Source organism: Gekko japonicus, unplaced genomic scaffold (assembly GCF_001447785.1).
Source record: "Gekko japonicus isolate JY-2015 unplaced genomic scaffold, Gekko_japonicus_V1.1 scaffold320, whole genome shotgun sequence".
Lineage (NCBI taxonomy): Eukaryota > Metazoa > Chordata > Lepidosauria > Squamata > Gekkonidae > Gekko > Gekko japonicus.
In genome coordinates, this window is record NW_015168660.1 from 918,697 (window position 1) to 934,950 (window position 16,254).

General features: G+C 47.1%; 1 protein-coding gene across 1 annotated transcript in view; it reads left to right on the top strand.

Moving 5' to 3' along the window:
- The window catches only part of FNDC3B (fibronectin type III domain containing 3B), a 308,226-nt gene that overhangs the window by 227,934 nt on the left and 64,038 nt on the right, over positions 1-16,254 (top strand). Inside the window, exons 15-22 of the mRNA XM_015415259.1 lie at positions 1,371-1,509; positions 2,490-2,561; positions 3,821-3,939; positions 5,280-5,385; positions 8,080-8,255; positions 9,972-10,085; positions 12,465-12,614; positions 13,553-13,833. Of these exons, the coding sequence (XP_015270745.1) occupies positions 1,371-1,509; positions 2,490-2,561; positions 3,821-3,939; positions 5,280-5,385; positions 8,080-8,255; positions 9,972-10,085; positions 12,465-12,614; positions 13,553-13,833 (1,157 nt within the window). The remainder of the gene's footprint in view (positions 1-1,370; positions 1,510-2,489; positions 2,562-3,820; positions 3,940-5,279; positions 5,386-8,079; positions 8,256-9,971; positions 10,086-12,464; positions 12,615-13,552; positions 13,834-16,254) is intronic.

Genomic DNA, 16,254 nt, shown 5'->3' on the forward strand with positions numbered 1-16,254 from the left:
CTCTCTCTCTCTCTCTCTCTCTCTCATAACAGTCTTTCCCTCCAACTTCCCCAGCATTGTTGGGACTCCCACATGGGTTGGTATTCCTAGAGCTGATCCATAGGGACAGAGGCAGACAAAATAATTGCAGGAGGCCCTTGACTGGCCTTGTAAATTTCGAGACACACAGGATCAAGAAACTCACAGCAGATGGAAAGGAGAGGTGTACAGACTTTAAGGCTTCAACCCGCAAGTCAGCTGGGACAGGAGTTTATATCTTCTGCCACCATTCTGAGGAGGCCTAAATAATCCCTTGAGCCAGTTTGGTGTAATGGTTAAGAGCAGCGGAGTCTGATTTGGAAAACCGGGTTTGATTCCCCACTCCTCCACATGCAGCCAGCTGGGTGACCTTGGGTCAGTCATAGTTCTCTCAGAGCTGTTCTCTCAAGAGCAGTTCTGGAAAGAGCCCCACCTACCTCACAGGTTGTCTGTTGTGGGGAGCGGTAGGGAAGGAGATTGTAAGCTGCTCTGAGACTCCGAGTGAAGGGTGGGGTATAAATCCAGCTCTTCTTCTTCTTCTTCCCACCGCATCTCTGGTTCCTGAGGTATACACTGCGATTCTAAATGTGCTGTTTGGAAACCATCACTAGTGGTTTCATTGCATCTTAATTCCAAGTATGGACACAATCCACAAAAGGAGAGGCATGTTAAAAATCTACTCAACTTTGTGTTACTGTGTAGCATTCATAAATTCTGTTCAGTGGAACAGACTTCCTACAGGGACTGGCTTGGATCCAACACAGCACTTCCATGGGCAGAAGGATATGCACCCCCAAATACCCCCCCCCCACAGAATGCTGTTCCTGGGGTCCCCCAGGCACAGCATTTCAGGCGGCATTTTGTTGCCTGTAGCGGGGTGGGGGGGAGAAAGCTGTCCTGTATCCAAGCCTGTGTCTACTACGTTCCGAATCCGTCTCTAGTTCCAGCTCCTGCCAAACTAGCAGTTCAAAAGCAAGAAATTGCAAGTAGATAAATAGGTACCACTTCAGTGGGAAGGTAACAGCGTTCCGTGCACCTTGGTGTTTAGTCATGCCGGCCACATGACCACGGAAACGTCTTCGGACAGGGCTGGCTCTTCGGCTTTGGAAACGGAGATGAGCCCCGCAACCCTAGAGTCGGATTCAACTGGCTTTCAAGCAAGGGAACCTTTACCCTTACCTTTAATAAAATGCCTGAGAACCTTTGAATGTCTAATTTCAATGAAACTTAGCAGTGCTGTTGTGTAGAGGGTATCATTACAGGCAAAGGTGCTGGTGGGTGGCTTCGGAGGAACTCGGACAATGCAGCTTGCTTTTAGGACTTGCAGCTAATCGTTTTTTGTTTGGTTCTAGCTAATCGTCTCCAACGTAGAAGGGAAGAGTAGTCCCAGCGACATCTTGGTCTGCACCACAAGCCCTGACAGGCCAGGGCCGCCCACCAGACCTGTGGTTAAAGGGCCAATAACATCTCATGGCTTCAGTGTCAAATGGGGTAAGGAGTACTCCGCCGTGTTACTAGATCTCATTGTCTCAATGTCTCAAACCCACAAAAGGAGAGGGTAAGGATAGCTTAATGGCATTTGGTGCCGAGGGTAAATGCCACAGGGAGGGTCTGGAGAAATCAGGTACCAGTGGAGCACCAAGTAAGGTTCAGCTGCATTGGTTTAAGGAATATGGATTTTGCTAGTTAGGTTTTTGATCAAAGGTTTTAGGTGCCTATAAAAAATTGTGTGAAAACAGGGAGCTGAATCAAATGAGGCTAATGTACTGCTTTGTTTGCACTGAGAATGATAGAAGTACATATAGGTGAATCAAATACTGGTTCTACTTTGAGTTTACGTCCATCTCTATGGTTTGGGAAAGCCATTACAAAAATATTTAAAGCAGCATTTGTGCAGGTGTTTTGTTTAAACTTTCTTTCCCGTGTGTTTTAAAGCATTGTCAATTTTTCAAAAATGTTGCTGGAACTGGGGATGGGAAGCGGGTTTGTAACTTCATGGACCGCGACCAATCAGTGCTGTGCAGCGTGAGTTTCTGATGCCACCTTGCTTGACTGAGTTGTCCTGAACTTGACCCAAGAGGGAAAACAGCTGGCCTGAATGGAACATGGTGGATGAACTTCCATAGCAGCCCAACCCTGCCCCAATGACATGGCAGCACGAAAGCTGTGCGAGAAGTTGCACGGAGATGAGAACATGTGAAATAAGAATAATCTGAGGGCCTGTAGCTGTCTTCTTATCATTGAAAAGATCCTTCTTGAGAGCAGCAGATGGAAGCTTAGCAGTTGACAAAGCACAAATGCTTTTCTCTTGAGGAACAGGCATCCACTTCAGCGGTTCTTCCTGGGGTAATGGAAAAATGTGAACTACACGAGGAGTGTCAGCCAATTGTGGGAGGCTCTTGTCCTTGAATTCCACAAAAGCTCATTTTTGTTTTCCCTCCGCTCCGAATCTCTTTTATGTCTTGTAACAGATCCCCCAGAGGATAACGGTGGTTCAGAAATCCTAAACTACTTGTTAGAAACTTCAGAAGGAAACTCTGAAGGTAAATAAAAGGGGTTATTTCAGTCATTTTTTCAATGATGCCCACTCCACTGTATGAAAATGTTACCAGATGAAATCAGTTGAGAACAAAGGCATGACAACTGTCCAAACATTATATACTCCCCTAAGTTATAAAACCTGGAGGGTCTTGGTTTTCCCTCCAGAGTCCTTTGTGGTGGATTAATTCTGAAATAAATGAGCCGGGCAGTGTAAAATGTATACCTGTGTCTAGCGAGAAGGAGCCAGTAATCTTCCTAAACTGGCTATGGTGGAAACTGCCATCAAGTCAAAGCCAATTTGTGGTGACCCCGTAGGATTTTCGAGGCAGGAGACAAACACAGGTGGTTTGCCCTTGCCTGCCTCTGCGTAACAACCCTGGGACTCCCTTGCTTGGTCTCCCGTCCAGGAGCTCACCGGGGCTGACCCTCCTTAGCTTCTGAGACCCGATAACATGCTAGGCTGGGCCGTCCAGGTCAGGGCACTCCTGAATCAGAGTATATCATGTAGTTGTTTCTCACTGAGATGGCATGTTGCAAGATGGATCCCAGGCAACGCAAGTCCTCTTTTAATAATCCAAGTGGGGAAAATACGCTGATTTCTTTGCATGTGCCATTCTTTTGTAAAATGTCAAAACATGATGATGATGGATTATGGCTTTTATTCAGTAGAATATTTCTGACCACAAAAGGGGCTTCCATAAGGGGAAAGGACTTCTTTACCTCCCCCCTCTTCTGCACTCCAGAGCGATCCCCCCAAAATGCTGTTCCCTGAGGATACAGGGGGGCCCAGGAACAGTATCCGGGATGATTCGAGGTCTTCAGTGTAGGGGGGGGGGGCACTGGTGAAAATCACCTTCCCATTAGCTGAAGATTTCCCTGTGGGATCCAGCCTTATTACCGAAATGGTAGTGCTGTATTTTCAAAAAAAATTTAAAATGTTCATGGCTGACCTCAGATCTTAGTGTTTGGAGCACGAGATTTTGTGCATAGGCACCCAGAAGAGAAAACAAGGCTTTTATGCATGGCAGAGCCAACCCCAAGCATAAAAGAAGAGCAACACGTCTGCCTTCCCCGTCCATTAACTGCTTTAGCTTAGCCTTTCCGGCACCAGGGACTTGATAGGATAAAACTCGGTCAGCGGCTTCTGCCCATTAATGCTCCCACTTCCATGAATGGCTTGAAGGTTTGTGTTTTAATGAAGTCTTAAGCAGGACTCCAGCCCTGTAGTGATGGTTTCATCTGTGTCCAATTAACCTCACAGCAAATCAATGGGAGGTAGCCTACAGAGGATCTGCGACCGAATGTATATGTACCTACTTGAAACCAGGCACTTTGTATAAGCTCCGGGCATGCTGTATTAGCACTGGTGGACACAGTCAGGTCTGTATGAGGAAGCCTTTTCACTTCTGTCCCCCCCCCTCCCCTACCTGTACCCTAAAAGCTTTACTCGTGTGCTGGTCTGGGGCGCGGGGGGGGAGTGTTTGCTAAATCGTGTATGCCGTAAGTGGTAGCAAATCTAACAGGCTAGTGTGTGTTAATACTGCCAAATGAGAGGAAGTCCAGTAATACTTCCCAGCAAGGCTTTTTTTGCAAATGACCAGCCGATTGGTGTACTGATTAGAGAACTGGACTGCGGTTATAAAGACCTGAGTTCAAGTCCCCACTCTGCTATGAAACTCACTGGTTGACTTGCCAGTCACTTTCTTCCAGCATAGCCCAATTCACAGGGCGGTTGTGAGAGAAAAAGGGAGGGGAGAATCGCACTGCATTCCTTGGAGTAAGGATGGAATTAGACACCAGATGTATGCTTCTCTTCCAGGGCTCAAGAGCTGGTTAAGAGTGTTGGACTAGGCTCTGGGAGACCCAGGTTCAAATCCCCACTCTGCCATGGAAGCTTGCTGGGGGATCTTGGGCCAGTCACACAGCGCTCAGCCTGACCTGTCTCCAGGGGTTGTTTTGAGGATAAGATATGGGGGCGGGGAGAAGAAGAAGAGGTTGGATTTTATATCCTGCCCTTCACTTGGAGTCTCAGAGTGGCTTCCAATCTCCTTCCCTTCTTCTCCCCACAACAGACACCCTGTGAGGCAGGTGAGGCAAAGAGAGCTTTGAGAGAACAGCTCTGAGAGAACTGTGACTGGCCCAAGGTCACCCACCTGGCTGCAGGTGGAGGAGTGGGGGATCAAACCCAGTTCTCCAGATTAGAGTCTACCGCTCTTAACCCCTACACCAAAAAGAATAATGTAAGCTGCTTTGGGTCCCTCTTGGGTAGTAAGGTGTGTTATAAGTGAAATATTTGCCCTTGCCTGCCTCTGCGTGGCAACCCTGGACTTCCTTGGCGGCCTCCCATTCATGTACTAACCAGGGCCAGCCCTGCTTGGCTTCTGATGTCTGACAACATAGGGCTGGCCTGGGCTATCCAGGTCAGGGCTATCAAATTTAAAGACCGAGGCCAACAATTTCTTTTAATGCTTTATTTTGAGTTTCTGAAGTACGAACAAGAAATCGAAACAAATACGCAATAACAAAAAACAAATTGGAATTCTAAAAAAACGAACAGGAGGTAGGGGCATTGCCAGGTGACACTGCAGTAGAATGTACTGGGTTACAATAACTATCTCTTGAGGCGGAAAGTTTTTCTCCGGTGGTTGTCTCCTGTACCTCACTTCACGTGCCGTCTGATTGGCTGGTGTGCTGACTCTGCCGTGCTTCCTTTCCCCCAGTGTTCCGAAAGTTTACTTGTCCGCACGCTCAGCGTTGCACCCGGCCAGTGTCAACCTCCCCGAGTGCTGGGGAAACCAAAGCATAAAGAGGTGCAGCTGCAGTGGGGTGAGTAGACTTGAGGGGAAGGGGGGGGGGCAGGCTTGACGTGAACTTATTTGCTTGGGTCGTTCTGCTGCCTCGTGGGAGACCGGCACGTGAATGTTTTCAGCTCTGAAAACGGTTGTCATGTGACTTTTATTTATTTATTCAATTGGATTTTAAACCACCCTTCCCTGTAAGAACAGGACTCGGGGTGGTGTACGACATGGAATTAATTCATATAATGCATAATTAAAAGCAGGTTAAAAACATCGGGGCTTTTTTTTTCTGGGGGGGCGCGCCAGAATGGAGTTCCGGAGCCTCTTTGACAAAATTCTTTTAAAAAACGTTTAGACGTCGATGAGTTTTCAGTAGACAAATTGAAAACCTTGTTTCCTCCTTGAGAGTTCCGGCACCTCTTTTTCCAGAAAAAAAAGCCCAGAAGAGCACAACAATCAACCCTAACAGATGACGCTAAACAGGGCTTTTTTTGCAGAAAAAGCCCAGCCGGAACTCATTAGCATATTAGGCCACACCCAACAGTAGAAACTCATTAGCCTATTAGGCCATACCCCTAACCGCACAGCTCAATGGCATATTAGGCCACACCCCCACGCCTTTCCTTGGCTTGCCCGGGCGCCCCGCAGCTTGGACAGGCCGGGTAAGGCATGGGGAGATATTTAAATGCCTCCCCGATCCTTCCAGGGGGGCCCCTGGCCCGCCCACCTTGGAGTCGCTGCGGGGGGTCACTCTCCAGGCCTTCCCTCTGTAGCCACGCATGCAGAGGTTTTGGCTGTAGTGGCCATGGCCAACTCTGAAGCCAGCCAGAACTCCGTTCCTGTGCGTTCCTGCCCAAAAATAGTCCTGACGCTAAAAATCCCAGTTGTGCTACTGCCTCACGGGGAGGCAGGGAGCGGGAGCACCAGAAGGATGGAACCATCACTGTCCTCAACCCGATGCCTGGCGTAACATCTCTGCCTTACAGGCCCTGCAGAACTGCATCAGGTCCTGCAGGGCATGGATGTTATTCAGTACCACCAGGTGAGAGCCAGGGTGGCAAACACCCTGGCTCTGGTCAAGGACAGCCGGATATCTCGCAGGCCGGGGACCACCAATAAGTTATCTGCTGAGCGCAATGCTCTTCTGGGGGTATACCAGGAGAGGCAGTCCCAAAGATACGTGGGTTGCAGGCTGTTAAGGGCCTTGAAGGTTAACACCAGAACCTTGAACCTTGATCCAGAACTCCACTGGGAGCCAGCGCAGCTCACACGGTATTGTAAACATTTTAAGGAGAATCGCAGCAGCTCTCTCTTCTAATTAGGCTTGGTCCCACTGCGATCTCTAAGGTAAAGCGTGTGATAGAGTCACAACCAAGCCCCAGTAGCCTCATGAAGTTCTGCCTCTTTGGGGTTTTCAAGGCCAGAGATAAACAGAGGTGGGTTGCCCTTGCCTCACTCTGCAATGGTCTCCCATCCCAAGTTCCAGTCCTGCCTAGCTTCCAAACGCTAATGAGATTGGGCTAGTCTGAGGTATTAGGGCTGCTAATTTGATTTGTAAGCCAAAATGGAATGTTTTAGTGAATAGCTCCCCCTCCTCAATTGAATGCTCCAGTTGCCAGCAATTAAAGAACTAACCTCACAGTGCACTGAGCACACTACTCAGTTGACGCTAATGCAGAATAAAATGAGGGTGATAGCCATGGCTCAAAGCATAAATGGCCACTCTGCCGGGGTCACAGTGGCACATCAGAGGTAGAAGTGGGTTCCTGTAATGGGGGGGGGGGGATGCTTCAGTAGCCTGTGCAGACGATCTGGCTGTGTGTTGATTCATTATGTCAGGAGGGAAAGCAGGCACAAGCGCCCTAGGAAAGCAGCATCACCAGTCAAGGGGAGGGGGCATACACACAAGCACTTCCTCCACGCATTCACACTGTGCAGATGATTCAGACTCATTGGGGGGGGCAGCACGCTCATGCCCGCTCATACCCGCTCTCACTCCCTGCGTGGTGAGTCAACACGCATGTGGGACTATTGCGCAGGGCTGCTCTGTTTATAGCAAGAGGCGGTGATCCTCAGGCCTCCCAGAAGCCCCCCAGATATTAAAGTTTGCCATTGCTAACTTCAGCCTTCGATCTTAGCTGCAACTGTACAGCTCTTTTTGGACTGAAAACTGTTCACATTCAAAATAGTGATTTGTTACAACACTTTTCAAAGCACTTATCGTAGAAAGATTTGAAAAATCTTGAAAAGCGGCTTGAGGGCTGAACCGTGCCACATGGACAGTAACAGAAGTAAAAAAGCGGTGGATTAAACAAGTGTAGCAGAAAATCGGTGTCAAATGGTTTGCCCTGCAGCATCAGATCCATCAGAGATGGCTACGGTCATGCATTTTGTCCAGGATTAGGTTTTGTGTATGCTGATCTCAAGGACAGATGAATGGCTTCTTTTGCAGAAGGCTGCCTTTAAAGATCACTGCTTCCTCCGCCCCCCATCCCATCTTAAAATACACAGAAAGACCAGCAGCCTGGGAAAGACTGGCATGCTGCTCACGTTCATTTTTAAGTGGGAGGCGACAATTTATACTGTCATTCTCTTCATAATCGATACAGGCGTTTCTTCTGCTTTGTCTGTTGTTGGTGTTATTGGAGGACTCCGCACGTGTGTGTTTGTACCTGGGGAAAAATCAGTGTCAATATAACAATTTTGCGGTGCCTCTTCCTAGATGCTCCCCCTGTGTCAGAAACTAGTTGCCACATCTCTGCGTACACTGTGGAGATGACCGGACCAGAAGAAGCTGTTTCTGAGGTGTATCACGGCCCGGATCTCGAATGTACCATCACTAATCTCCTGCCCGGGAGAACGTATCACTTCAGAGTGAAGGCTTTGAACGACGGAGGGGTAAGGGAACTAGTGTGTGTGCAAGCCAGTGTGTGTATGAATGGTTAGGAGTGTTGGAACTGGCCTTTAGAAATCATAGATGAAATACTTTTTAGGAGTATATAAAATTACTCTTCTGGGAAAGATTGAAGGTCAAAGAAGACGGCAAAGGATGAGATGGTTAGACAGTGTCATAGATGCAACGAACATGAAGTTGAGCAAACATCAGAGGACGGCAGAAGACCGGAAGGCCTGGCGTGATCTGGTCCATGGGGTCGCGAAGAGTTGGACTCAACTGTGCGACTGAACAACAACAACAAAATTACTCTTCCACCATTGGAACTGTTGCAAGGATATCACAGAATATTCATAAACATTCTGTTTTGTTAAGGGACAGCACCAGTCATGAAGTCCTAGAAAAAGATCCACTTGGTGTAGAGGAAGTGGAACTAGGAGGAAAAATCCTCTTCACCAGTTCTGGGCACTGAAGGGGCTGTGAGGTTAAGGGACTTAGAAGCGAGAGGGCCAGGAGAGCCCAGGAGACAGAAGGGAGGGAGAAAATCGTAACTAGGATCTTTAATTAAATGAGAAGTTCCTTTGGGAAAGCTTCAGATTTTTGATAGAAGAAGATTGCTGAGGTCCAAATTGATGAGCCATTTTATATTACGAAATACGAAAGTATGTAATTTATAGGGGGTGTTATTGTTCATACATAATATTTTATAAAAGGTGTGTGAACAAATATCCGTAATATTTTGTTTGTTTTGTTTTTGAGATTTTTATTCCGCCCTCCCCAAAGCGGGCTCAGGGCAGATCGCAAGAAACCGAGTCTAAGACTTGTTACAATAAAATCACATTAAAATAATTCAAACAGTAGGCAATAAAATTAACACAGGTAGCAGCAGTTTCATATAAATCTGTTAGGGCCCCAAGGTGGAATCAAATGGGCCCTTTCAGCGAATGGGGAACTAGAGCAGGGAGGCCAACTAAGACAGATGCCCGCCGCCTCACCTGAAGGCCTAGCACAGTGGTGGCGAACCTATGGCACGTGTGCCAGAGGTGGCACTCAGAGCCCTCTCTGTGGGCACGCATGCCATCGCCCCAGCCAGGCCCAGACCACCATTAAAGTGTCGAATTCTCTGCCAAATAATTTTAAGTAAATGAAAGCATTTGGGATTGCTTTCCTTACTTTGTTTGGATCATCTTAAATTAATGTATGAGTTGTTTTTTCTCAAGTAAAACCTCAGTATTCAGGTTAAATTGCCGTGTTGGCACTTTGCGATGAATAAGTGGGTTTTGGGTCGCAGCTTGGGCACTCGGCCTCTAAAAGGTTCGCCATCACTAGCCTAGCAGAATAGCTCCATCTTGCAGGCCCTGCAGAACGACAGAAGGCCCCACAGGGCCCTGCTCTCCAGTGGTCATGGCTAAGCAGATGTCTTTTGGGCCAGGGGTAACCAGTAGGTTTTGATCCGGGCACATATGGGAAGAGGCGGTCCTTCAGATATGTCAGTCTCCAGATATGGGGACTGTTGACAGTTGCAAGAAATACTGGCCATTACGCAAGTGCTGGAGTGGGAACAGATGTCTGAAATGGTGGGATGATCCGAGTGAATACTGGCAATGACCCCTTAGGGGATTCTTGACATTCACTGGCCTCTGTATTTTCAAACATCTCCATGCTGGACATTCACCATAACAAATAAATATGTGTTACATAGTGTCTATTTCCCCCCTCAGTACGGGCCGTATTCCGAAGCCACAGAAGTCACCACAGCTGCCGGGCCTCCTGGGCAATGTCAAGCGCCATGCCTTACCTTCCTTTCAAACACAAGTGTACTTGTTAGCTGGGAGGTAAGATGAGTTCCCTTTTTTAAACATGTATCTAGTAGACTTTGGTCCCACTTGGCTCTAAGAGCAGCTCACAAGTTGTGTATGAAATGTTCCCTGGGAAGGGGATTTCCACAGTGGAAGGGTGCCTGGTTGTGTCTGACCACTTCTTCTGATGGTCCCATCAATGGCACTTGGAAGATGCAAAAGAATGTCTGTGGTTCAGTGGCAGAGAACCCTCTTTGCATGCAGAAGGTCCCAGGTTCAATCCCCAGCATCTCCAGCTAAAAGGATCAGGTAGGAGGTGATGTGGAAGACCACTACTGAGGCCTTGGAGAGCCACTGCCAGTTAGAGTAGACAACACTGACTTTGGTAGACCAGAAGTCTCCATATGAGGCAGCTTCATACGTTCGGCTGGATCTGGAACCTGGCATTGTGGATAGCTTGTCTATTTCAAGTTCCCAGTGAGGCCTGGTCTGCACAGGCCAACAAGATGTGGTGGTGGAGGAATCCGTGCAGCAGAATGAGACAGTCGATCCTTGCTACCATAACAGACTGGGAGGGTGGGTTGTCATTTTAAAACAATTCTGGCCATAAAAATATCTCTAGGACAGCATAGCTGTTAGTTAGCTTTTTACTCTCAGGGGCAGTATTCACTGAATGTGGGAGTGGTCAAAATTAACATCACCACCGGTTTCTCCTGAAATGCTCTCACCTACACTACCACCTTGTTGCTCTACCTTCTAGTTCTGTTGCATGTGTAGTATTAATAGGGTGTGGGAGAGACACCATCTGGCATTGTAGCGCAGGGGCCTACACAAGTCTTCTGCTCATGGGGATACTCTGACAAATCAGCACTGAAGGTGGGCTTGCAGTGCAGTGATTGTGCCATATCACACCCGCCTTCAGTTTAAGTTAGTGATTTCTCTCATACAGGGCTCAGAAATAGTGACAGCTGTGAATTTTGCTAGGGATGTTGGCTAAATCCACCTTGTTGATCGATGCCCTGCCTTGCCTGTGGTTGTGCATTTAGCACCCACATAAAAAATGCCACCGCCGTCACATCCTGCATTATAAAATAATTCAATTTGAATGAATTTGAAAGTCATGGACACAGTTTGCATGTCTCCTTGAAGGCTGTAGGAAGGGAATTGTTACTGTTGCACTGGGCCCAAAGCACCAGTTCTGCAAGCAATCGTACCAGTGAGATGGCCATATTCCTAAAGGTAAATATGGTTCATCTCCCTTTAGGAGCTCTAAGGCTGGATGAGCATCCAGGGGATACAGTTTTTCACGTCACTGTGGTACTTGGACAAGTACCTTAGACTTCTCTGCTCCTCATAGTTTGTAAAAGAAACACCAGCCACTCAATCAGTGGATCACCTGACCATCCAAATGGAAGCCTAATCCGAGCACATGTTTAGTCAAGAGGTTTGAAAAGGCAACATTCAGGAATAGATCACTGTTGTTTTTAGTTCAGATGTGTACTGCAGAAGAAATATTCTAAACAAGCTTTTAGTGTTTAAATGCCACGGCTCACTTGTTAAGCGTTGCTTAAAGTCAATTTTAATAGTTTCTAAATTCTGACGTTAGCACAGATTCTCAAAAAATCATAGGGGGTTTTGCAGGGGTTTTAATTGCTTTCGAGGAGAGACATCAAATGATAACTTTCTCGAAGAGGGGGAAACAATGTGTGTGGCATGAGAAAATCCAATGCCAGTGGAATGCCAGGATCTTCATTGTTCTTCTGTGTAGTCCCACATTGGGACTGCACATGCGCAGGCCGTATGTGCGCCTGCACAGTAGAAAACTCGATGAACGTTACAGGTAAATTCAACACTGTTTGATTCACCCAGAGCACCATAACTCGAACCCAAAGTTCAGATTCCCAATGCCATTGAAAGCTCCTTCTACTCTTAAAACAGTTGTCTGTTCCAGCCTTAGTTGTTTGTTTTCTTTTAATATGTGCTGACCGCCCAGAAAGAAGACTAAGTCCAGAGAAGAAAAGCTTCATTTTGTTTGTTACAATGATGGATGATTTTCTGCTCTTATTTTACTTTTGTTGTGTTTTCCCAGCGGGCCAAGGCTAAGCATTGCTTGGGTACAGAGGCGTGCTGCTCAGTTTTTAACCTTCATAATTCATAATTGTTCATAATTATTGTTTGAATAAAATTAAAGCATTGAAGTCAATGGTGGTGGCTACAAGCATGGACGGCGTCAAGAGGGAATTAGATAAGCATGTGGAGCTTATGCCCACAAAATCCCGCTGGTCCCTGATGTGCTACCGGACTCAAATCCAGCTGGTCTGCTGCTGACCAACATAGCTACTCTCCGAAACTGTGAAAAGGTAGTGAAGCATTTTTTGGCTCAGAGACAACCAACAGTTTGTGTGTGTGTTGCAGAGTCCCGAGAGCTTTGGTGCAGACATCTCAGAGTACAGACTGGAGTGGGGAGAAGACGAGGAGTCATTAGAACTGGTGTATAGTGGCACAAGCAACTCCTTTGAAATTGGCCAGTTGTTGGCCTCTGCACACTACGTCTGTAGACTACAGGTAAGCAAAAGTCTCTTCGCTTAGGGCAGGGCGGGAAGCTGCGATGAGGTGTGACTTCCATCTTGTTTTTGCACAAGCTGAATGAAATTGGGTATCTTATTTATTTGTTTGTTTGTTTGTTTATAGGATTTATACCCCGCCTTCCCCACGGAGGCAGGCTCAGGGCAACTTACATAATTTTTTAAAAACAGAATAAAATCATACAAACAATTCTAAAGCACTGTACATAGATATTGCATGTCAGACGGCGAATAACAGTTTCTGAGTATTATCCATAATAGGTGTCAGTCAGTAATGGTAATAGTCGATGGTAGAAATTCCAGGGTAAAGCTCTAGTTTTAAATTAAGATGTTATATGTGGCTCTCACTCAAATGCCTGGTGGAAGAGCTCCATCTTGCAGGCCTGGTGGAATTGTAATAATTGTAATCTTGATATAGGCCTGCAAGCCACCTACAGAAACTTTGCAATTTGAGCATTCCACGGAGTGCTAAAAACATAAAAAGAGACCAACCAGGGGTCTGTCTAGCCAGCATTCTGTTTCACACAGTGGCCGACAAGTTGCCTCAGAGAGGTCACAGGGAATAGAGACCAAGGCCTTCTGCTAGTGTTATTTCCTGGCAGTGGTTTTCAGACTATATTTTAGATTTTTATCCCATCCTTCCCCCCAGAATGGGGCTCAGGATGGCTAACAACATAATAGTACATTAACAATAATAAAACTATAATTTCAATGAAATCCAGTTAACACACAGTTTTTGGCACTAAAATCCACAGTGTTGTTGGTACAGTCCACCAGAATTACATTAGTGGAATGCCGGGTGGAATAACTCTGCCTTATGTAATGCAGACAAATCCCCAGAAAACACAGTCTCCCTTCCAGGACATAGTGAATGTGACTAGAATAAGTAATGACTGCATAATGTGTTTTATTCTGCAGGCAATCAACCAGGCAGGAGCGGGACCTTACAGTGACCTAGTCACCTGCAGAGCCCCAGCATCAGTACCTGATGCTGTCACCGTCCTCTATGTCTCAGATGATGAGCACCTGGATGCCTGTCCGCTATCACCCTCCGTGTGCCTTGTATTGAACTGGGAAGAACCGTGCAATAATGGGTCCGAGATCATTTCCTACAACATCGACCTTGGCGATATCACCATCCCAGTGGGTAACGTCACGAGTTACATTATAGACGACCTGCTTCCAGAAACGACATTCCGGTGAGTCTTACTTTAATACTGCCGTTTCCTTTGGCATGCTTAACGAAGCCATCGTGCTGACAGGGAGCCCTTGTTGTAGGGAGACGGTCCAGAATGTTTTTGCAAAGGACTAAACACCTCAGCGGCGAATAGCGGCAGGTTTTCATGAAGTTCAAAGCACTGTGCTTGTTGCAAACTCCACTGATTGATGCAGGGCAAATTTCAGCCTGTGGTTAAAGTCTGATCAGCTATAGCGGTTAAGTAAAATTTGCAGCCCTGTTCTGTACAGTTAAGGGGGTAATTATGTGAACAGTGACCTGTGTCACTGAAGTGAAGAATTCTCTCACTTGGTGAGGGAGTGGAACTGGAGGAGGGACCAGCTCTGCCTTCTCGGTGGTAGAACAGGCTTCCCAAGTACTTACCGTGATTCGGCGGGGGACACAGACGTCTTCGCAGGATCTTCGCAGGATCATTCCTGCGGGGACAACAGACGGGCCGCACCATGCCGTCGCCAGGAAGTGACGCTGGGTGACGCTCGGGCAATGGGGCTCGAAACTCGATGGTACCATCGAGTTTTCAGCCCCATTGCCAGAGCGTCGCCCAGCGTCACTTCCTGGCGACGGCATGGTGTGTTACAGGGAGGAATGGTCCAGCCAGAGAGCATGTTTCCCCCGCCGGATCGCGGTAAGTACTTGGGAACCCTATGGTAGAAAGTGCCATCAAGTCACAGGAGATTTATGGTGACCCTGTAGGGTTTTCAGAGCAAGAGACGGACAGAGGTGGTTTGCCCTTGCCTGCCCCTGCAGGGCAGCCCTGGACTCCCTTCGTGGTCCCCCATCCAAGTACTAACCAGGGCTGACCCTGCTTAGCTTCTGAGATCCAATGAGATTGGGCTAGCCTGGGCCATCCAGGTCGGGGCCTTCTCCTCTTAGTACCAGGAAAACAGCCTTTCTGTATCTCAAACTCCTTTTAGCAAGTAGGGTGCCATCTTACAGAGGCATCGAGGACCGCCTCCACCCTCTGTCTCTCCCTGCTGTTTTGCTCCACGGAGACAGACCAAAACATCTTGGAGCCTGAGAGACGTAACATCAAAATGGTCTCCACATTTATTGCTCCATAAATGTGGTTGCCCAGTGACTAGTGATGGCAAGAAAATCTCCTTCTGATGACGGCTTTGACCCCCTGGAATGCACTGCAGGAAGTGAGGACCCCCTCCTCTCCTCGAGTTGCCATGCCCCCCCCACTCCAGTGACTAATGCCCTGTAAGTGATCTTCAGTGGCAGTGCTTTGGGAGGATCGAAGCTCTCGCTCCGTATGGTAGCATCCATCGATAACTGCTGTGCTCTTCCCCACTCCTCCACATGCAGCTGCTGGTGTGACCTTGGGTCAGTCACAAGTTCTCTCAGAGCTGTTCTCTCAGGAGCAGTCCTCAAAAGAGGTGTCTGGGTGTCTTTTGTGGGGAGGGGAGGGGAGGGGAAAGGAGATGGTAAGCCACTCTGAGACTCCTTTGGGTAGTAAAGGGTGGGGTATAAATCCAATCTCCTCCTCCTCCTCCTCCTCTTCTTCTTCTTCTTCTTTGTGGTAGAATGCAGCGGACTCTGGCACTGCAGTGGAAGGTCAGCGTAACCCGTGACCCCAAAGGCTATATAGCTGGCACAGTGTGCCACAGGATCTGCCCATAAGTAGTTCTGAAACTTTACATTGATGTCCTTTTTTCAGCTTGACCTTATTTTATTTTTTATGTGCTCTGACCTTCTTTGCTATTTTTAGAAGCCTGGAAACAGTAGTGGCTACTCTGTAGTGTTGTAGCATCATTTTGTAAGGATTAAGCTAATTATGAAGTATGTGCTAAATATAGGAGGATGATTAATGGTTTTCCATCAAGCAGCATACAGTGCTTCATGGCACAGAGCAATATGCTCATTTTTCAGATCCTGAGCAGTGGTCATTAACTGTGCATATTAACTCTATTAACTTTCCCTATGTAGATAAATAAGCGGCCTAACTGATAATTGTTGTAGTTTTCTTCTGCTGGTTTCTGAAAAATTAGTTTAATTTAAGAATGGAGGTTTCAAAACCATTAGGTGGGTTAAAAGATCAGATTGCAAATATATTTCTGAAGTTCTTCAAAGTTATCTCCTTCTTGGACCTCTTGATAATGGTTCTTTAATGCAAATTAATTGCAGAAAATGGCAGCAGATAGAATAATGCATGAAAAATTAAGATTAAGTGCTGCCTGTCAGACCCTTCTGGCGCGCATCATGTTCTGGCCCTAACAAAAGCAAGCTCTTTTGTCCAAGGTCAGCCAGTAAATTCATAACTGAGCAGAAATGTAATTACCCCAGGCCATGTCAATTGACCCTTTGGACAGGCCAGGTAGATAAAAAGCATAGTTCAGCAGTTGCTGCTTCTACATACTCGCCATTCAAATGAAGGCAACAC